Source organism: Mesoplodon bidens (genome assembly GCF_964165515.1).
Source record: "Mesoplodon bidens genome assembly, chromosome: 13".
In the NCBI taxonomy this organism is placed as follows: domain Eukaryota; kingdom Metazoa; phylum Chordata; class Mammalia; order Artiodactyla; family Ziphiidae; genus Mesoplodon; species Mesoplodon bidens.
The window spans coordinates 40,642,341-40,665,062 of record NC_138169.1 but is presented as its reverse complement, the minus strand read 5'-3'; the positions used below and the strand labels follow the sequence as shown (position 1 = coordinate 40,665,062).

Sequence of the window (22,722 nt, the reverse complement as noted above, 5' to 3'; positions counted from 1 at the left end):
CGGGCCCCTCGTGGGGACTTGCATGGGCAGCAGACCAGGGAACAGTGGCAGGCCACCTGGTTTTGGACACTAGAACTCAGTGGAGATAGTACAAGGCACCTAAGGGGCCACGTTACCCTCTTGATTCATATTGAACTCACCGCTGACTGAAACCTTAGCCACGTCTCATTTATCACAAACTTATTTTTTTTTCCATTCAACTATAGGACCGACTGCACGCTTACCCCAACATAATTTTGTCTGGTTAGAACTGGCTCCTCATTCCAGGCTGTTGAGGCCCTATTTTATTCTAAATGTGTCATAGGAGGCATTTGCTAGCTCCTCCAACTTTGTGTCGCCTGATAACTGGGTGGGCAGGCCTTCTATATTTCCATTCAAGTCAATGATGTTGAACAAGACAGAGCCCAGATGAAGCCCCCAACATGACAACAGACACCTCGTTCTAGACTGATAAGGCTCCATTTACTCTGCATTCCTTTGGGAACAGTCACTTGACTGGATCTAATCCACACATCCAGGGTTTAGTTCTTCATCTTGTCTATGAGATGAGAGATTTTATCTAAGGATCTGGCATTACACTATATCAATGGCATTTTCCTGATAAACCACATTAATATTCTCCATCAAAGAAGGACGTGGAGAGTCTTCCTGTTTTTCGAACTTCCTTTTTTTCCTAATGAACCTATACTAACTCCCAGTTAATGTTTTTTTTTTTGGTATGTAAAATCCATCTCAATTACACACACACATCCTAGAACAGTTACTGCTTTAAGAGAAAGAACACTCTGACTTCTTCAGATACATACACGAAGGAAGCTAATGAGATGATTACCTTATAATGTCAAAGGGAGATCTCAGCAAAAATCACCAAAATAGGGTCTGAAATTATTTTGGCTATAATTAGTGAAGTTTTAAAAACAATTTACCTAAAAAAAAAAAAAAACCTACTTGAAGTAAGTTATTCACCAAACCTGTGAATACTACCTAAGCATTCCCAACTTTGTCAAAACAAGGGGACAACTTGTTAGCTGGAATTGTGCATGTGCTTGCTGAAAATGTTTGTTTGGCTTCTTTGCCAGCTATTTTATACCAGTTTGAAAAAGGTAGGTTAACAGAGGTGTGAGACGATCTTACCTCCCGTCAGGGGGTCACAACTGCCCAAATGGCCGTTGCTGTTACAGCTGCATGGTTGGCAGCTGCCTCCAAATTTCTGGGGATTTCCAAAATATCCTGGTGCACACCTACACAGAATACAGAAAAAGAGGGGAAACACCCAAAGGGCTCATCATTTATTCCACCCAGTTTCTCAACTTCTAGCTCCCTGTTTGGGATATTGTAACCCTATGAGAAGAAGGGCTGACATAGATTTGCAAGAGTGAATGTGTCTCAGTACAGAGCCATTATGACTTGAATGAGAATGGTGAGGAGGGGGAGGCAGGCAGAGATTGCTCCCTTCCTCCAAAGGACACAGATGACACCCCAGATGACAAGGTCCTCAATCATCCCGACAGCCAAATGGCAGATGAACAAAATGCATACAGGAGCCAGTGGTTTGACCAATACGGAAATCAGGGGTGGGTGAATTTTACACAAGAGTTGTGTTCCTCAAGATATCACACAAATACATACTGCTTAATTTATGGCTAATTTCCTCCAAGAAAAAAATTAAAGTAAAATTCATATAATTTCACTATTTTGCATAAAGGGGGATTTTATTAATATTTCCTATTGTACTATTTCAAGTCTGCATAATTCACATTTATTTGCACTAATTGCTGCAGTGATGTACATAAGAGGCTTAAACAACTGAGCAGTTACAACTGCTGCCTTAGCCTGAGCCTTTACTATTCTAGATGATTTAGTGATGAGAACTCAGTTCCTTATTTATAAGGTAAAAGATCATATTTCCTTGATTGTGAGTTTCTGTTTTCTTCAAAAAATAACACAAACACATGTTAATGTTTCTGGAACTGGGATGTAAATTAAAATATTTCTGTTCATTAGCAAAATTCCACTTCCACTCTATCCCCCCTAAATTGTCATTAAATTTATGTGTGTGTGGTGTTTTGTCATCAATGGAATTGATAGAATCAAGGAAATATGGCATTTGACTTTCTCATATTTAAGCTTTTCATCAAAGAACTTTGAGGCAATTTAAATATGCTTTACCAATGGATAAACTGGTGATATAGTGCAAAGGACACAGATTTTTGGGGTTTTTTTTTTAACATCTTTATTGGAGTATAATTGTTTTACAATGGTGTGTTAGCGTCTGCTGTATAACAAAGTGAATGGGAGATCTTTTTTTTTAAATTTATTTTGGCTGCACCGGGTCTTAGTTGCAGCACGCAGGGTTGCAGATTTCTTAGTTGTGGCTGGCATGTGGGATCTAGTTCCCCGACCAGGGATCGAACCTGGACCCCCTGCACTGGGAGCGCAGAGTCTTACCGACTGGACCACCAGGGAAGTCAGGACACGGGTTTTGAATCAGGAAGATCTGGCTAGATCTCTGTCTCCACCACAGTCCATGTAATATTGGGCTGTTATCTTAACCCCTCAAGCTTCCGTTTCTTCATCTGTTCCTCTTATGAAAATGTTAAGCTCCATGAGGTTGTGGATTTTTTTGGGTGGGCTGTTTTGCTCACTGATGCATCCCTAGCACCTGGGATAATGCCTGGATCCATATTAGGTGTCAGATGTAAGTATATGCTGAATGAATGAATGAAAAATTGTACTAACAATACCTATTTTGGTGGGTGGATATAAGATAAAAGATAATATAGTAAAGAATCTAGTACAATGCCTGCACATAGTAGACATTCAGTAAAAGGTAGCTACTGCTACTTTAAGACATGATAAAATATTCATATATATGTATGTATGTGTAATTGGTGTCATTTGGAATTCTACATTTCGGAAAATGGATAGGAAGCAGAAAACCCATGTATTTCCTAAATATCAAGAAGGTAACTAAGCTGAGGTGGCTTATCCAAGTCTACTAAGCAGGTTGTCCTAATAATAGGGCTTTATTTGAAGTGATCAGCCCCATATTCTGCCTAACAAACCATGCTACGCAGAAGATCTCGGTTTAAAATACTTTTTCTTTAGATGTCTCACCTATATCTAAACTTTCTATGTAAAAGATACATATTTTAAAAATACCTTATTTAAAGTTACATAAATATTCAGGAAGTTTGATTCTGCTTCTTCCTTAATCTTGTAAAGCATTAGTTACCGATTATGAAATAACTGGTTCTTTTATTCTCATTTTATGGTAGTGCTAAACACAATGGACTAAACTAAAACTTCCTGATTTCATAGATGACATTGGTACAGCAAATAAAGAGCAGACAGCACGTCTGTCACCTGTGGCTCTGTGTGGCCAAGGGAGAAATGTGTCCCAGAGCACGGGATGAGGAGGGAAGCCTTTCCTATTCCCTCCCCACCTCTGCCCAGCTAGCTCCTGCATATATGCTTACTTTTTTTTTTTTTTTTTTTTTTTTTGCAGTACACAGGCCTCTCACTGCTGTGGCCTCTCCCGCTGCAGAGCACAGGCTCTGGACGCACAGGCCCAGTGGCCATGGCTCACGGGCCCAGCCACTCCGCGGCATGTGGGATCCTCCCGGACCGGGGCATGAACCCGTGTCCCCTGCATCGGCAGGTGGACTCTCAACCACTGCACCACCAGGGAAGCCCTATGCTTACTTTTCACCTTACTCTGTGCTTGTATTTATCATTGCATAGTTAACCACTAGTGCCAGATGACGCCTGGCAGCCTGGCACAGAGTGGATGCTCAGTAAGTGTTAACAAATGAAAAAAATCGACATTACAATGGCATTAAGCTATGGAAAAGTTTAAAAAAAAAAACAAAAAAACAATAGCTTGCTTTCCTGAGACAACAAACTTAACAAACCTAAGCTGAGAAAACTGTTAATTAAGAATTTCCCTTTTCAAATCAGTTGCCTGTCAAATGGATGTCTCCTCCAGCCTGGTGCCGTTTTCCACTTCACTGTCTGTGCAAAACCATAAGGAGGATTAAATTAGGAAGCCTCTCCCAGGTGGGAGTCGCATAGCTTTTGAATCACGGAGCCTGGAAGAACCTCCCAAGCCCATTCCCCACCCCACCTGTCCTTCCTGTCTCAGTGTAGCTGCGCCTTCCGTCCCTCACCCTTCAGGGCTGGTTGATGCCCCTCCTGCTGCAGCCTGATGCAGCCCGGTTATGTTCTCTCTCTATTTTAACAGCTTATTTGTACATCTGTCCACCACTAGACTGGAAAACCCTTGAGGGCAGAGTCTGTGCTCTGGTTGCTGATGTGTTTCTAATGCTTAGCACAGGGCCAGGCTTACACTAGGATCTCCATCCATTTTTCATCGAAGGAAAGAATGAATAAGTGTGAGCAATGTTCCTCCGGCAGAAATGAAAAATAGAAGAACTTTGAATTGCTCCTTTTTACCACAGGATAGTGTCCAGACTCTCAGCTGATGCCCATAACAAGGCACTGCCTCCTTCCGCCCGTGGCAGGTACACTCTAGGCCCTTGGACTTTCTGGCATTACTTCCCCGACCTGAGCTGCCTTCCCCCTCCACCTCCCAGGTCCACTGGGTTCTAGTCATCCCTTTGACATACCTAAGTCCCACCTTGTCCATAAAATGTTTCAGATAACCCCAGTCTAGAGTAGCCCTCCCTTACTATGAAATCCAGTTGAATTAATTTTGTGGTTTTTTTAAGTAAAATTCTTCTAAAGTTATCCAGAAAAATAATATGCCAGAATGGTCCAGGAAAAAATTTAAGTAAGGGTTACGAGGGGAGACTTGCTTAACCAAATAGTCAAAGTCATTTTATAGTTTCAGAAATGATACAGAAGTGATAATGGCACAAGAACCAAATAAAATGTACAAAACAAATCCAAGTTTGTATAGAAATTTCGTACACATTTACAGGACTTCCCTGGTGGCGCAGTGGTTAAGAATCCACCTGCCAATGCAGGGGACAGGGGTTCAAGCCCTGGTCCGGGAAGATACCACATGCCGTGGAGCAACTAAGCCCGTGCACCACAACTACTGAGCCTGTGCTCTAGAGCCCTTAGTCACAACTGCTGAGCCCACGTGCCACAACTACTGAGCCACCTAGAGCCCATGCTCTGCAACAAGAGAAGCCACCGCAATGAGAAGCCCGTGCACCGCAGCGAAGAGTAGCCCACGCTCACCACAACTAGAAAAAGCCTGCGCTCAACAACAAAGATCCAACACACCCAAAAAATAAATAAAAACTAAAATATAAAATAAAATCTGAAAGCAAACCCCTAATTAAAAAAAAGAAATTCTGTACACATTTAGCTTTAGTGAATTCAACTAAAGGTACTTAGCCAAAGATGGATGAGAGGATGACAGCATGAGTGTAAGGGAAAAACAGCTAGAGTGACTCCCCATCTCAGTGAGCACACGTCCTGCAGTGAGCATGACATGAGAGGTGTGAACCTGCTATTCCCCCACTGGTCTAGTTTCCCTGTGCATCTCCTAGAGTGACTGTTTCACCCTACAGGGTGTGATTCTGGGTGTAACCAAATGACATATGCATTTCATGCAACATGGCCCCTGTATTACTGAGATATGGGACACTGGGATACTCAAGGTTATGCCAGCTCCGGTCAAGGTTATGCCAGCTCTGGTCAATTTTTGCCTGACGTGTAGACCCTAAATCTATCTGCCCTGTGAGATGCAATACCACAAAAAAGTTGAGGTTCCAAATTTTCACCATCAAGATTTGAATGTAAGAAATAAAACCAGAAAAGTACTAAAACAAAATATGCATAAACATTTGCATATGCATAAACCTCTCTAAGCATGACACTAATGGCTGAAACCCTAAAGAATAAAAGAGTAGGTACAAATATAATAAAACTTAACTACTGCAGATCTAGAATTGACAAAACCAAACCAAAAAATATACAAATGAAAAACAAAACAGAGAAGTATATTTGCAATATATAGTATGAAGCATTAGTTTCCTCTAAAAGATTTGTACAAATCAACAAAAAAATAAAAGAACATTCCACTAGAAAAAAAATGGGTAAAAGACCTGGAAAGCAATTCAAAAAAGATTTATAAATGGTCAATAAGCACATGAAAAAATCCAATCTAATTATTACCAAAAAATGTAAAATAAAACGACATACAATGTTTCCCTATCAAACTGGCAATATTTTAAAAAAGTGAACAGTCTTAGTATCCACTGGAGGCAGGCAGTTGCTCTTTTGCTGCTAGTAGGATGGTAAACAGATACAATCTTTCTGGAGGGCAATTTTGCAAAATGTATCGAAAGCCTGAAAAATGTCCTTATGCTTTGGCCCAAGGGATCGCTTCTATAATTACATCTTGAGGATTTATGTACACAAATATTTAGATAAAAGGATTCACTTTTAGTGCTGCTTTGAATGGAAAACAGTAAAACTATTTCAAAGGCCAATAGTGGGGGACTATGGAACTTCAGTGGAACTTCCTGGTCCTGACATGATCAATGAACACTTATTGATATGGAAATATACTATTAACATACTATTAGATGAGAAAACAAAACAGAAAGCAAAATAGGAATCTACCTTTTTCTTTTAAGAAAAATCTATGCATATAGAACTGATCTGTAAGAACATACAACAAGCACTGTAGGTGGGCAGGCATGAGCATAGGGCAATTGCAGGGGTATGGTACATATTAGTTCTTTGCTCACCTGTATTATATCATTTCTATAATAATTATGTATTGATCTTATATTAAAGTTATTTTAAATTTTAAAATGTTATCCATATGATTCATTTGTTATACTGTTACTTTTCCAGATATACGTGTGCTCTCTTCCCCTCTAGATGACAAGTACCTTCTATAGCCTTCACAATACTTGGCAGTGCCCTGGGCATAGTAGCTAATCATGAAATACTGTTCAGGAAAAACTAAAGCTTGGCTCTGTGGCCCTTTACGATCAAGTATGTACTTCCCATTTTGTAACATGAATTCTTTTGTTTCACAAACACCCATTGTACGAATAGTACCACACTAGGCACTGGGGGTTCAGAAATGAGTGAGACACAGGCTGTCCTCCAAGTGTCCATAATGTCATGTGGGCATTAAGAGGGGTGTGTGTGTGTGTAGGAATACCTAGGGCTGCTGATATGTGTGAGTGTGTAGGAGTATGCAGAGTTGTACATTTGTGTACAGGCAAGTAGGGATGTGTATATGTGAGGATAGGAGTATGTAGGGATGAGTTTATATGGTGGTACGAGTATATAGATACATGTTGGGGGGGTATGTAGGGGTGTGCCCGGGAGTAGGGGTATGTAGAGGTATATATATAGGTATGTAGAGGGGTGTTTGCTGGAGCGTATAGGACTATGGCATATTGGACCTCATTCTCAAATGGCTAAAACAGGTACAAAACAAGAAAGAGAAGGAAGTTAATGATTTACCACGTGAGCACACTTGTATTTTTCCCAAGAGAGTTTTTTCCAGCCTCAATGAAACCAGCAGCCCCAGCCCTAGCTCTGAGCCTCAACCCAGCAGAGCCCCACTTACAGCCAGGGTGCCTGCAGCAGCCTGCCGGAAGAGCCCACCCCTACCTGCAAGACGGGGGGAGGAGAGAAGGGGGCGGGGGTGGGGCGGCACCCACCTTTCGCATTGTGTTCCTGTGTATCCAGCTTTGCAGGAGCACTTCACGTTTCCCCCAGTCACAGCACAGCCGGTGGCAAAACTTGAAGAACGACAGAGAAAAGCCCCAGTAGAAACATAAGCTGATAGACTTTACACTCATTATTTTTTGCCACAAAGAACCTGACTTGCCTTAAGTGAAATTGGAAACCTAGTGTCTGGCTACCCTTTGTGTGAAGAAAATTTTGCCCATCGAGACTTGTAGAGATAATGATGAATGCCTTTAGCTGACATCAGGCAAATTTGGCTGAATAAGGACTGAAGGCATTTACTTTGTTTCATTTTTTGGCTTGGAGAAATACATTCCTTCCCTTAAGACGGAGTAAAGTCACACACTTTGGAAGAGATGATTAGACAGCATTTTTCCAGAACTAACAAGGAAGGAATAAAACAAGTCTAGGCAGAAAAAAAAGAACAGAGAGTTCTGGTTCTTTAAAGAAAAAAGGTTTTCTCCTTGTTTATTTTACTTCTTTTATATTGGGCACAATCTCTTCTGGGAAGAAACAGTGGTAGGTGGGCCAGGCCCTCAGAGCCTCAGAGGCGACTGAAGCACAGAGCGTGCTCGATGCCCAGGTATTTCTGTGGGCACAGCCGTTGGTGATTTCCACACTTTTCCAATCAGGCTGTTGGAATTTCAATTCCCTTTTAGTTCTTAACTGGTGTATTTTGAGAAGCTTCTTTAAAAAAAAAATTAAACGAAGAGACCATGAAAAAGTCTTGTTCCTTATGAAATGTCTGTGACTACTGAACATTACACTGACATAAATCTGAGGGGAAATAACTCCATTTATCTTTGGCTGGTAAAAGAATTCTTATCTGGGGAGCTTCTCTTGGCCAATTAGATACAGTTACACCTCTAAAGGGACAGTTAGAAATTTGTCAGCAGTATTAATATCGCCAGAAGGAGAATTAGAAAAAATAGCGTTTTACTGATAAATCTTAGGAACTGAATGTTACTTAAACTGCACAGATGCTAGAAGCTGACCTTGATGATAATATGCTTTGCAACTAAAGATGAACAGCTTTCCCCCCAAAATTTCACCCCGTGAAAATCTTGCTGCTTTTTATTCTCTCTAGCTTCTGTTCAAACAAGCCTGGGCAACTGTCAAGTGATAGATCCCTTTACAAATAAAGCCACAGGACTGGGCAGGTTTAACGAGTATCAAATACACAGAGAGCAAACCAGGATGCACATTTCAAATATGCATCTCCAGAAAAGCCACATTGGGCAGGTGACCTCTGATAATTTTGACTTGCCCAATTTCTCTGCTAACTCGGCTAATATCAATCAGCCTTGTGGTCCATAACTGTTCCACAGCCTGTGCACTACTGATACTTTATCAGCATCATTCTGATTTTCAAACCAAATCTTGCTTCACTTAGTTACCTGTTATATTTTGTTTGGACCCACAGTGAACATGTCATGATGAGAAAGACCATGATGAAGTGCCAAGGCCAAGCAGAACCTGGATTATCGTGAAAGGAAAATGGTGGCTTTCTACCCACAGCATCTACTGGCCTTACTAGAGCCTGGATGATGATGCAGATCACATCTCTCTGCGGCACAGAACTGTCCTGTGCCTTCCATCACACTGAGGACAAAATCCATAAAATCCAAGTGCCTTATTCTAGCCTGCAAGGTACAGAATCTGAATCCTGGTTGCCCCGCCAACCTCATCTCCTGGCCGTCTCTCTCTCACTGCCATCCAGCCACACTTGCTTTCTTACTGTCCACAAACCCATCATCACAGGAACTTTCTCGTCTGTTTTTTTTTTTTTCTTCCTTGCCTTGGACCCTCATCATAATGCCACGGCTTACTCCATCTCATTGTTCATTGGTCCCTGTCCAACAACCCCAGAAAGCCCTCCTACCACCCTCTGTAAAGAATCTACTCACTACCCATAACATAACCCTTTTATCAAGGGCATAACCTATCTCTATCTGAAATTATACTTCAGATTGATCTGTGCACGTATTTAGTGAGTGTGATGATTACCCCCACCCCTCTCCCCATACTCTCCAGGTAAAGCCTCATGAGATCGGGGTCTCTGCCAGCCTTTTTACAGCAGTTTCCCCAGCATCTAGAGAAGGGCAGCCTCATCATGGGGCTGAATGAACAGCAAAAGAAAAGAGGAAAAGGCAAAACCCAGAAGCATACAACTGGGAAAGTCTGTTTTTGTCTTGGTTCTGGTTTGCATTTCTTGTTTATTCTTTTTTTTAATAGAACTGTTTTATTAAGATAGCATTCACATACCATAAAATTCACTCGTCTCAAATGTTCAATTCAATGGCTTTTAGTATGTTCCCACAATTGTACAATCACGACTGCAATTTTTGAGCGTTTTCATCACCCCTCAAAGAAACCTCATACCCTTCAATAGTCACTAACCATTTCCCTCCCACCGCCCCCTCCCCAGTCCTAGGCACCCACCAAACTACCTCCTGTCTCTATCGATTATTTTCAAACTCCCACAGTACCTGTTTGAATGAGGACACGGGCAGACCCTGCAGGATCCGTGGACAGCGTTCCCATAGTAACCCTCTTGGCAGCGCTCACAGTGCTCCCCGGCAGTGTTATGCTGGCAGTGCTTGGGACAGATAAAGAGTAACATTAATAACAGCTTTACTGCTGTTTACCTTTACTGCTATTGAGATCATTGTCTTCTTAATTACTCACACAATTATAACTCAAATCTGCTGACACTACAGAGTGATATTGGTTTTGCTAACCACATGCTTTTCCCATCTAGCCAATGATGGTTGGTGCTAAAAAAAGGAAGTGCCCTTCTGCTAGCTATTTGGTGTTACCATCGGGAGGCAGGATGAAATGAAGTGAGACCAGCTGGGTTCAAATCCCACTCTAACATTTAGTAGCTGTGGGATCTTGGGCAAGTCCCTTCACCTCTCTGGGCCTCAGTGTTTTTTTTATAAATCAATATTACTGGTGTGTGATTTACATACAATTCTAATTTTCTTAAAATGTACAGTTAAAATAATACCCACTTTCCAAGGCTGTTGGGAGGATTTGTGGGATCCACAGAGGAGTCTCTCAGGGGCATCAGATGAGGGTGCTGGCAGCTTCCTTTACTTTGCTCAGCTGCCCTGACTCTCTCAGAAACATCTGTTCTTTTGAACTAAGTGTTTACCTTTCCACATTAGTTTCCTTTCTTTTATAACTCCAAATGACAATTTTAAAGAAGAACTTCCTGGAGAGAGCTATTTTAGTCCTATCTCTACTTAGTTCTGAGCTGAAAACACTGGGGAAATAAGAACGTGGAGAAACAAGAATTGCAGTGAGGCCACCTGTATCCTACAAAAAATCCCTCTGAACTCTGGTCCTTTATGGGGGCACAGGGAGAGGAGTGTAGGAGGGGGTCAGAACATGAGTCGCTTGCTAAAGTCCCATAAGAATGTCTGAAATGCCCCTCAACCTCAGGTGAAAGTATCTGCCCCGGAATCGGTCTTCATCAGTCCTGCAAATTTGAGGCATCTGCCTATCAGGTTTCCTTGTTTTACTGTGAATAAGTAAATGAGTGAATGAATGAATGAATCCATATCCACTCCCACAGCACGTGCTCTCCGAACTCCATGGGACACCAAACATCTACTGGGCACGAACTAGATGCCCAACTATGCTAGGTACCAGGGATGCAAAGACGGATCAGTACCCTGACTCAGGGGTAGACAGAAGCCTGTGAATAGACATCTTCAATATAATGTGGGAAAGACGATGACAAACGTGTGGCAGCATGTCATAAGAGCAGAGGAACCTCAGGGGAGGCGATGATGCCTGCGTGGGGACAGAGGAGAGGAATGAGCTGGGTGGAGAAGTGTGGAAGGGCATTCTGGGCACATGGATCAGTGTGCACAGAACCTCAGTCTTGCAGGAGCGCAGCGGCGTGTGTGGGCAATGCGAAGCAGTTGGTATTCCCCAGGGTGAAGTGCAAGGGGGCGGGATGCGGCTGGAGAAGCAGCAGCGCAGATCAAGGGGGCCCTGAGGTCGCCCGAGGAGTGTGGACATCTGGCTGTGAGCCTCAGGGGAGCCCCGAGTCAGCTGTGAGTTTCAGATAAATCATCCTGGGGGCAGGGGGAGACAGGCTCCAGCAACAGGGAGTAAAAAGGAGGAAAACTGAAGAGAGAGGATGAGAAGAGAAAGGGGAAGGGACTGGGAACCGAGGGGAAGATGAGGGGTGACTGGGCACAGAAGGCAGGGGAAGTGGGGAGAAAGGCCAGGAGAAGAGGGCGGGGCAGGGCCTTGGGTGGAGAGAAGGGAGCCCGTCATCAGAGCTCCCTCCAGCCCACAGCACCCCCGGGATGCATCACCACCTCCAGCTCCCTCCCCACTGGACACACACTGCTTTATTGGCCAGGGATCGGGCTGGTTTCTTTTCACACATCAAAGCTTATTCTTGAAACAACAGGGAGATTTGCACATGTGTGAAGGTCCCAGATTTTAAAATTGACTCTGGACCTTGAGAGGCAGAGGCCAATGTGCAGATCGTCCCATCTGCCAGTGGAAGGTGCTTGGTTTCCTCGTTTCTGTTCTTTGAGGATGAGGGCTGCATCCTCAGCTCCCACACGAAGGCCACGACAGAGAGCAGTGCCAGCAATCACTGCCTGCCACTGAGCGGCACCTGTGTGCCTGTACACGTGTGTGTACATGTGTGCAGGTGCATACATGCATGTGTGCACACAGGTACATCCCCCCACGAGACAGCAAGCCTCCTGAGACTAGGGATTATGGCCGATGGTTTTAACCCCCAGCACTTTGCTCAGTCCCTCCCACAAGAGCAAATACTCAGGAAGCGTTCCCTGAATGAATTGTTTCTAGAGGCTACATGGCCATTAGGGACAAGTGTAGACGGAGCTACAAAGAAAAGTGGGAAAGAAAATCTTGTTGTTTGATTAAAACATGAATTACGACTCTCACGAGTGATCTTTTCACCGGTGGCTGAACCACAGAGAAAACTCCCTTTTTTCTTCGGCAGTTTTTATAAAGTGGACTCGACATCTAGCAACGGTTTAACGACAAGATAAGTATTTTCATGAAATTGTCTACCTGTGTTACACACATCATACAGTATGAAACACAAACTATTATTTGAGATACCTAAGAGCTGGAAGACAACATCACCCAACATCTTTTATTCCTTTTGAACTCATACGGTTAAAATCCTACAGAATATTCCATCAGGCTCTTTACAACAATTTCCTGTCCTGGCCTGTCCCGTCTTGCAGAAGAAGCAGCTCCCCGGGACATGCCAAACGCGCATAAAATAGTCTAGGAACTCAAAGAGCTGAAACACACTCTAGTTGCCTTACACAAGGCAGAGGAAACCTGCGTCAGGAGAATGGATCTCCAAACGGCACAACGGAAGCGGGGGCTCTGGTTTCCTGGGGGCACCGGTGAGCTCTCCTTTCCTTGGAACTGTCCGTCCTCCCTCTAATGGGGAGGCCCTGGCCCCCATGGAGAGGACCTCTGAGGACAGGGAGGAAGCCAGCAGAATAAAAACTGTTCTGCGTCAGGATGCATGAGAAAAATCTCCTGAGAATCTAATTTCCTGTGCGAGAATTTTCTAACATGTTCCAAAACAAGATAGTTTTCCGGTGGCTAAGTCGTAAACCACTGGGACTCCCCTCGCCTGTCTTCCCCCATAAACCCACTGCCTTGGCGGCCGGGGCGGTGAGTGAGTGTGTGCCCTCAGCCCTTCTTAGCAGCTCCTCCTCCTCTCATCGCTTTCTGGAGCTACCTGACAGCAATGAGGTCTCCTCTCGCGACCTCCTGTCACCCCAGCAAAACTGGGGTCCAAAGTAGTAGCTCTGGTTTATTATACCCTGGCAAGAGTTAAGCCCCAGGATCTACCCACTACTATCATCTAATGAGAAAGATTTAGAATCTAAGGTATAAGTCAATTGCTCAGACAGGTGTTCTCTGACGGCACACGTTAAAATGGAGGGAAAAGTGAGTGGGAAATAATTCAGCTTGGTTACCTGGAGACCCCTGGGTTCACACGGCAACCTTTATCTAGGGTTTGGTAGGAGATGCGACATTTGATATCTCAGGGCCTAGTAGAGGGAGATGGGGAGACATAGATTGTCTGCTGGTAGCATGAGGGCATCAATTTACTCACAATGCATATTCCCGAGCCATCCTGGCAGCGATTTGAATGTCCGTTGCAATTGCAGGGAACACACCGTCCGGTATATAAGCCTTTGTTATCCCGATAGTATCCAGGGCTACAACCCTATTTTTCAAACAGAGCATTTAGTCAATACAGAGAAAGAAATTATCATCCAAAGCAGGTGACCATTCTGACTGTCAAGGATTCACCTTTCTATCTTCACTCCTTTAGTTGGTATGTGGATTTCTACTTTCAAATGTGAGCCAGGTCCACTTGCTATTTTGGTCAGCTTCTCTGTTGTTTTCACACCATGGTAGGTGTGTGTGTTGGTGCCCATGTTGGAGACGTGTGGTGGGGAAATCAGAGCAGGGGGAGGGGTGGGGGGGAGTATGGAAGTAGGATGCCTCTCTCCTCCCACCAGTGGTTTTGAGGGCCAGTGGAGGGGTGGAGTGCTGAAAAAGCAGAGGATCAGGACCTCAGTCCTTCTGGGGGAGGGCCTCTGAGCAAATCCCTTCAAGTTCAAGTTCTCTTTGGGTAGCCAGTCCCTCTCCAAGTGTGGGTTTGGGCTGGTGGGGAGCAGTATGGGAGGAGGAGGAAAGACGGGGTTTTCACTGGGATCTATACAACAGTGGCAGAACCGGTGGGACCCTTTCACTGCCACTCACTGGTCTATGGGCTACAGGGAACCCCAGGGAAAGCAACCAGCTTGCATCCTAGTACAGAACTTGGCAGGGATGTCTGGTTCCGATTGAACACCAAGACCCAGCCTGAGGAAATCTCCAGAGTGTGGTCTCCTCTTGTTCAATACTGCTTCGATTAATTCTATCTCCACGAATTGTCTCTTTCCAGTGTAACACACGTGATTATTTTTCACGTGGATGAAAAGAATTACGGTTTTCTTTTGATGAACAGATATTTTTTAAAAGGATTCTAGTGAAGAATGTCCCCAATAGAAAAAAAAGCAAGTATCATTATACCAGCCATTAAAAATTATTTAGATTTCTGTCTTTAAAGAGAATGATAGCCATTTTCTTTATTTTGGCAGAGCCCATCAGTGCCACTGATTAAAGTCAGATGTTAACCCTAGTTTCTTTCATTAATCTCCTATACAGCTTTTTTTTTAAAGCATCAGGAAAAATTAATACTTCAACATAAAAGATCATCTTTTATCTAATCTCTTTAAACAGCACGTACGTCTATGAGACTCTGAGGTTACAGTCAAGGGAAATCTGCTCTCATTCATCCATGGCCTTAAAGGTCTCTAGCTGGCCAGGCTGGGGAGAGGAAGAAGCCAATGTGCTGGGGGAGAAAGAAGCTCACATCTTCCCTAGAGTGGAATATTCCAGTTTTGGCTAGAAGCTCCTTCCAAAAATGACACAATGATGCCAAAGTGTACACAATAACAATACTATAATTTACAATATAATTTTCCCTTCAGCTATTAAGAACCATGTTTAGGCAAAAGAATGCATTGCAAAAGCTTAGATTACTTTATGTGTTCTATGAATAGGCTTGTCTAAAGGAGAATCCAAATATGAAAGGAATGTTCTTGAGCTGAAAGCAGGACTGAGAGATACATTTGAATGAAATTCAGCCAGTGGTGGTGTGATCGTATATACAATCTCTACTAACAAGGGACAAGTGCCTTATAATTATCACCATATATCACATTAGATGCTTATAAAATAATCCAATTTGGTAAAGAACAAATTATCCAAATAAGTAAATATATCTGGTTTGATTATGACAACATGTCCAGTAAAAGCCTTAATTAACTATGCTTTGTGGGGGTAGGATGGTCTATCCTGGTTAAAGTAAATCACCCATCTTAATTTGCTCGATTAGAAACAGAAAAGTACTCTGCAAGTTATGCATCATGTGACCCTCAGAATGTTTGTCAGTTACTGAAATATAACCATTTTCTCACCTCTATAAGGCAAACAAACTCCAGATTTAACATAAAATGCCGTTCAACTAATTAGATTGTACTGAAGACTTATTCTAAGTGGAAATGAATGCATCCTAATATATTATTTCAGTAAAGAGGCTTTGCAACTAATCATTTTCTTAAGTGATAATTTTTCAGGATAACTTTTCCAATAAACGTTTGTAGTACAAATGATAAAATTACGTCTCTATCAAGTTTCCAGGGCTACTTCCACAGCCATATGATCTATTTCTCTGTGAATATACATGTACCATCCGGGAAGTTTAAAGACAGTGAAAGCAGAATTTACGAGTGTTTAATGTCTGGCAAATTGAAGCACATCTGTTAGGTATTAAAGAAAATTGATCTCATCACTTTCTTAAAAAGGGATTTCACTGATTCTCATGGTTAACTTTGTGGGTAATTTCTCTCCCAAGCAGAATTCGGAAGTCTATAGGCAACAGACTCTTTTGTCCTGAGGCTTGGGTTACTCTCAAAAGGGCACAACGTTTCATAGATATTAACATCCCACAGGCATTCAAACTCTAGTGTCTCAGCACTTCCAGGTGGGCTGATGTTTATAGGATTTGTGGTTAACAGCTCAGTAGAGCAATCTGTCAGGCACCGTCATAAACACTGCCTGTCAACGGGATGGGGAGCCATCAGCCCTTCCTCCAGCCCACCCTCTCCTCACTCATCGCGGTAACTTAAAATCTCACGGAGCTGGGAACCCTTCCCCATCCCAACCCAAAATGTAAAAGGGACGTTACCTGGCTGGGTTTAAACTCCACATAACTTGCTTGCCGTTGGCTTTGACCGGGAAGCTGAAGAAGCACTACCCTTTGCTGCTGTGAATTGTATCCCAGACACTGCCCCAGGGCTGCCCCAAAGATCCACAGCCATCCCGCGCTCCGGGTGGACCCCCACACTGCCGGGGGCATCCTGGTCTCTGGGTGTCCTGCTGGCTGCACGCAGACCTCTGCCTCTTCCTCTTATACCTGCCCTTCCCACTCAGTGCCCAGGCCCGGCTGACTCAGGTAAGGCAGGCTGTCTGCGGCAGGAGGCCCCACCTGTAAACTTCACCCATGAGTCAGCCTGTGAGAGCGCGCGCATAACAGTCCCGTGGGGAAGCGCGCCGCTCTGTAATTCCTGCCAGGTGGGGCAGGCATCACCTTCTACCCACCTCACCCCCCAGACAGCACAGGCCGCTGTAAATCACAGGCTGAGTCATGCGCCAAGGACACGCCCTGGCAGGAGGGTGGTAATCCAGAGGTCCCTCTCTTTCCCTTGGGCTCCGAATTTCTTTTAATCGGGCTAGAAAAGAGGGAGAAGGCAGGGGGAAGAAGAATAGAAGCACCTGTGGACTAAAAGTTACATGGTAGGGGTCCTGAGAAAACCACGGTGGGCAGATCATATTTTAACCTGCAAAATATATTATAATTTTAACCTGCAAATATATTGTATTTGCAGGTTAAAAAAGAAACTGACGTGCAGATCACCTTGGGGTTTTCTGCAATCCAGGGGTCAGGATGCAAAGTGAAGGTTGTCGCTAAACCCACATCCGAGGCATGTCTGGAATTCTCAGAATGACAATGCCTGCTATTTCCTGTTAATTGTACTAACCACTGTGGGTTTTTTCCCTCTCTTCAGGAAGAGAACATTATTTGCAGTTTGAGACATGAAATGGTTTCATTTTGCGGCACCTTTTAATCACTTGAGGACAGTCAGGTTGACTGGGCCTCAAATGAGGATCTGCTGTGAGCTGGAAACTTGGACTGCAACTTCCTTTGAATAATCAGGATATTCAGTGGACTGTAACTGTTGGGGTGGGTGGTGGAGGGAGGCTCTGGATTAGAGAAAGGCTTGAGAACCCTGGGTCAGCTACTGGGAAAGCAGTGGCCCACATACTGGGATGCCCATGGGCGGGGTCCTTCCTGCTTCCCAGAAAGTCCAGATTTCTGCAACCCCCAGGATCCACCGAGCTTCTGTGGCTTTCCGATGGATTTTGAGACATTTGTGATTTCTTTTTCCTATTTAACACCTGCAAGTGGTCCAGGTAAGATAGAAGCTAGAGCCCAGCAGAAATTTGTTCGATGGTCAGAGGGCCCCAAATCGTCCAGCAGTGCTGGACAGCAGACAGGAACACCAGCCACAGGAGACCCTGGGGGGATTTTATGGTTTAGGAGCATTTCCTACCTGACATGAGTCACCTGTGTAGTCAGGGGGGCAGGCACACATCTCTACGTCCTGTGCTCGACGTCCACTTCCTGTTTCCGAGGCCTCCTCCAGCCCCACCCCGCTCAGGGTGAGCCGCTGTGTCTCGGTGAAGTAGAGGCCCCGGAGGTGCACACCTTGCAGTCTAGACAGCACCATCATCAACTCTTCCCGAGACACGGGGGCACCGCTGCTGGCGCGTCTGAAGTTTCCCTATATGTGAAAGCAGAGAGGCAAGGTCTCCCTGTGGTGAGCTCACCCCCAGGGCCTTCAGAGACAGCCAGCCAGAAGGAATCCAATAAAGCCATTTAAAATGCATCAGGGGAAAAATAAATAAAATGCATCAGGAAAAATACTAAAATAAGATAGGTAAGTAGACACAGTGGATTTATATTCAGAAGTCACATGTCCTGGGTTATTTCCAAGAAGGGAGAAGGCCACGAGGAAGGGGGAAAGAATGAAGGCAGGAAATAAGGAGCAATAAAATGAAATCAGATTTCCCAGTGTTAGGCTTATTGTAAAATGCACTTTTATTTGTGCAAGCAGTGAGAGTGAGAAAGATACAGGAGAGAGACATGGAAACTGAATAAGTCACACAGCTCAGATCATTCATTAAATGTTCATAATTGTGATAGTTCAATTTTTTCTTGCACACACACACATTCATATTATTTTAATTTTATGATGGTAAATAACATGTAACATAAAATTTACCATCTTAACCATTTTTAACAGTAGGGTACAAGAGTGTTAATTATATTTACGTCATTGTGCAACAGATCTTTAGAAGTTTATCATCTTGCAAAACTGAAACTCTGCACCTATTAAGCAATAACTCCCGTTTCCTCCTCCCGCAGCCCCTGGCAACCACCATTCTCCCTTCTGTTTCTCTGAATCTGAGTACTTTTTTTTAATAGAAATTTATTTATTTTTATTTTTGGCTGTGTTGGGTCTTCGTTGCTACGCGTGGGCTTTTCTCTAGTTGTGGCGAGCGGGGGCTACTCTTCCTTCCGTTGCACAGGCCTCTCATTGGGTGGCTTCTCTTGTTGCAGAGCACGGGCTCTAGGTGCGCAGGCTTCAGTAGTTGTGGCTCACCGGCTCTAGAGCGCAGGCTTAGTAGTTGTGGCGCACGGGCTTAGTTATTCTGCGGCATGTGGGATCTTCCCAGACCAGGGCTTTAACCCATGTCCCCTGCATTGGCAGGCGGATTCTTAACCACTGCGCCACCAGGGAAGCCCTGAATCTGAGTGTTTTAAATACCTCATACAAGTGGAATTACACAGTATTTGTCTTTTTGTGACTTGCTTATTTCACTTAGTGTACTGTCCTCAAGTTTCATTCATGTTCTAGCATGTGACAGGATTTTCTTCTTTTTGAAGGCTGGATTATATTCCAGTGTATGTACATGCCACATTTTCTTCATCCATTCACCTGTCAATAGACATTTCAGTTGCTTCTACCTTTTGGCTATCGCGAGTAGTGCTGCAATGAACATGGGTGTGCAAGTATCTTCAAAATCCTGTTTTCAGTTCTTTTGAACACAGAGTTGACCCTTGAATAATGCGGGCGCCAACCTTATGAGCAGTCAAAATTCTGCGTATAACTTCACAGTTGGCTCTCCATACCTGTGGTTACAAATTCGCAAATCCAACCAACTGCAGATCATGTAGTAGTGTGCATTTACTGGAAAAAGATTCAGCCATTTTTCTTGAATAAATGCTTTTCAGATTCCACAAGCCTTTGGTTAATTGTCAGAGTTCTAAAATAGTTGATTTTGACCATTTCTGCCACATTGCTTTTATGGAGGAAAACCAGGTTCTTCACCATTTTTGCTGGCACCACCTCTCTCATATAAACAGAATCACATAATAGATGGCCTTTTGTATCTTGCTTCTTTCCCTCAGTATAATGTTTTTGAGGTGCAGCCACAGTGTGGAAAGTATCCATACTTTGTTCCATTTATTGCCAAATAGTATTCCATTGTATGGGTGGACCAGTACAGAAATGTTACAGTGTGTCTGGGAGTTCAAGGTACTTGAAAAAGTATCACCTTGAGGATGTATTTACTAATCCTCACTGGACGTATTTAATAATATAATTGGAACACTCTAAAGGAATAATTGTAACCATGTAGGTTTAACACAATGCTTTATAATTTGATGAGCCTTCCTTTATTTAGCTATATTATTCTTACTTCTTTTGGTGTTAGATTAGATGTTTTTGCGACTTTTCTTTTTATTCACCCCAAGCATTTGTTGGACAGTCACCAGGTCCCAGGCACTGAGGGAGGCCTGAGGATGACAGGGAGCTACGTCGTAGCATTTACAGACTCACAGAGTTGACAAAACAAGGATACTTAGGTGTAAAACAGGAGAGACAGTGGTAAGAGCCATAAAGATGGTGCAACAAAGCCCTGTGAGGATGGAGCCCTGTATATTTTATATAATTTATATTTTTAATTTAGATATCTAAATTACATTTATATAAATACAGTTAATATTTTAAATCCATAAAATAAGTCAGAAAAACAACTCTTTGAAAGAACTAAATCGTGGGACAAAAAGGCTCATCAAGAAGAATTTCATGCTTGCTTTTCCATTACCTCTACCACCTGCACTCGCCCATGATGCAGCCGGTCTGGCCGGGGGTGATTCGGCCCCTCATAGATGACGGACATGTGCTGACCCTGTTTAAAGAAACGCATGAATGTGTTAGTGGCTTGGTTGGGATATTTTGAGGTTTATGATTGATCTAGGAACAAATGTCTATGGATCTGCATTACGCGAGATGCCTGATTCTAAAAAAGTAGCTGCAAAATGAACTGACTGGCAAAAGGAGTAGTAACGTGGAAATGGAATAATAAGCCCTAACACGGTTCATTTTCACAAATAGGAAACCAGGAAAATTCTCTTGACTGAAAGTGGCTTAAAAAGATGGAAACAGTTTTTTTGTTTTTTTTTTAAATGATGCTTTGTAGTCATTGCATGAGGTGCTGGTTTCCTTACTGCCTACAGGACAGCATGGGTAGCGAGAAAGTGCTTTGCGGGGTGGGTTAGTGGGGAGGGCAGGGAGGGTAGAAAGTTGGCAGGGCTGCCTGTGCAGGCTGCATAGATAGGGAGCGGCAGAGCTGGCACGTGGGGGAGGAATTAGCCCTGCAGCCCATACCCTGCAGGACCCAGCCCTGCTCACTTAGCCTCCACACGCTCGTCCCCATTACGGTGGCTCTCGAGGTCCCATGGGAGGGTCAGCACCCACGAGCAGCACTCTCACCCCACACCCACACACACAAGTACAGCTTTTCTGTTGTAGCGCCAAACCCCAAAGGGTTTCATTCATTAGAGCCAGTTTTCAGAAACAAAAGCATTATCTGCGATCACTAATTGAAAACCTTAATCTAAGAAACATGCCTATAGGCTTTTAACTTCAGTGGTTTGGAACAAAGCAGTGGAGTAAATGTTTCATGAGCCTAAAGTACTTTCCATGTTTGAAGATAAATTAAGAAGAAATTTTGGTCATCACTTCTCCATGAATTCCAACAGTCTGCATAACAATATAGGCAGTAAAATATAGGCATACTAATGGCCTGAATTTGAGATGCTCTGCAAAAATAATGAAGCTGAAATACAACACGTCATAACAGTATTTTTATCATGGAACTATTTTTCCTTAGACTATAACTCTAAAATCTTGAATGCTTCCTTTTCAAGTTGTTTTGCAAAGGTTCCTTTGAGAACCTTTTAAAACAACAGTTCAATACACTTGGGTGCCAGTAGAAACAAAACACAACACAGCCATGCCTGAACACAAAAGCTACCAGAATGCGAGGCCCTCATCTGGGATGAGGCATGTGGGATTTTCCAGTCCCCTCTTATACCGTGAATGACACAAGAAAACCCTTCAGGAAGCTGGAATTGCATCGCATTAATTATAGCACAAGTTCAGGCTATGGCACCTCTCCCCATGTGCGAGGCTCTGTACATTGTAGGGGATTCAATGCAGGATGTGATATCACCCCTTACCTCAAGGAAATTTTCCGGATTGCAGTTCTGGACTGTGTGCCTGGCACACAGCATGCGGGTGTCACTTCTCAGAAAACCAAAGGGGCTCCCCACTGTCTACCTCAGGCCAAACTCCTCATCATGGCATTAAACACACCCCTTCCTACCCTCCCGGGCTTGTTTTCAATGGCCCGGCACATGCTGATAACACAGCCAACTTGGACTGCTCACCCCTGGAGCGCTGCTCCTCTGCCTAGGTTCAACTTACTCTCTGCCGGGGAAGGGGAAGGGTGTTTCTCCTCTCACGCTCATTCTTTTTTTTTTTTTTTGCGGTTTGTGGGCCTCTCACTGTTGTGGCCTCTCCCGTTGCGGAGCACAGGCTCCGGACGCACAGGCCCAGCGGCCATGGCTCTCGGGCCCAGCCACTCCGCGGCATGTGGGATCTTCCCAGACCGGGGCACGAACCCGTGTCCCCTGCATCGGCAGGCAGACTCTCAACCACTGCGCCACCAGGGAAGCCCTCTCACGCTCATTCTTAAAGGCGTGGCTCAAAACTAACCTTTTCCATGAACTCTTCTGAGGGCACCGACTACATAAGCCCCCACTTGGACTCCAGCTCCCACAGAGTCTTGTCTGAACTTTGTCTCAAAGGCTTAATGTTCAGTGGACTGTAGGTCTTTGGTCATTTCTCTCATGTCCCCTCCTGGTTACACTTTTTTTTGAGGGCAGGGATCACCTGTCCTTTATGAGCCCAGCAATGT

At 43.9% G+C, this 22,722-nt stretch overlaps 1 protein-coding gene across 5 annotated transcripts in view; it reads right to left on the bottom strand.

The window, feature by feature from the left end:
* Positions 1 to 22,722, bottom strand: part of LAMA3 (laminin subunit alpha 3) — a 252,215-nt gene that overhangs the window by 63,110 nt on the left and 166,383 nt on the right. For 4 of the 5 annotated variants that reach the window (XM_081251703.1, XM_081251700.1, XM_081251701.1 and 1 more), the window contains 6 exons: positions 20,566 to 20,649; positions 17,946 to 18,176; positions 13,832 to 13,945; positions 10,179 to 10,288; positions 7,662 to 7,742; positions 1,135 to 1,241 (listed from right to left, as the gene is read on the bottom strand). In XM_081251703.1, the coding sequence (XP_081107829.1) occupies positions 1,135 to 1,241; positions 7,662 to 7,742; positions 10,179 to 10,288; positions 13,832 to 13,945; positions 17,946 to 18,176; positions 20,566 to 20,649 (727 nt within the window). Of the gene's footprint in view, positions 1 to 1,134; positions 1,242 to 7,661; positions 7,743 to 10,178; positions 10,289 to 13,831; positions 13,946 to 16,519; positions 17,926 to 17,945; positions 18,177 to 20,565; positions 20,650 to 22,722 lie in introns of those variants that run through there. The other variant, XM_081251704.1, reaches the window with a different exon arrangement.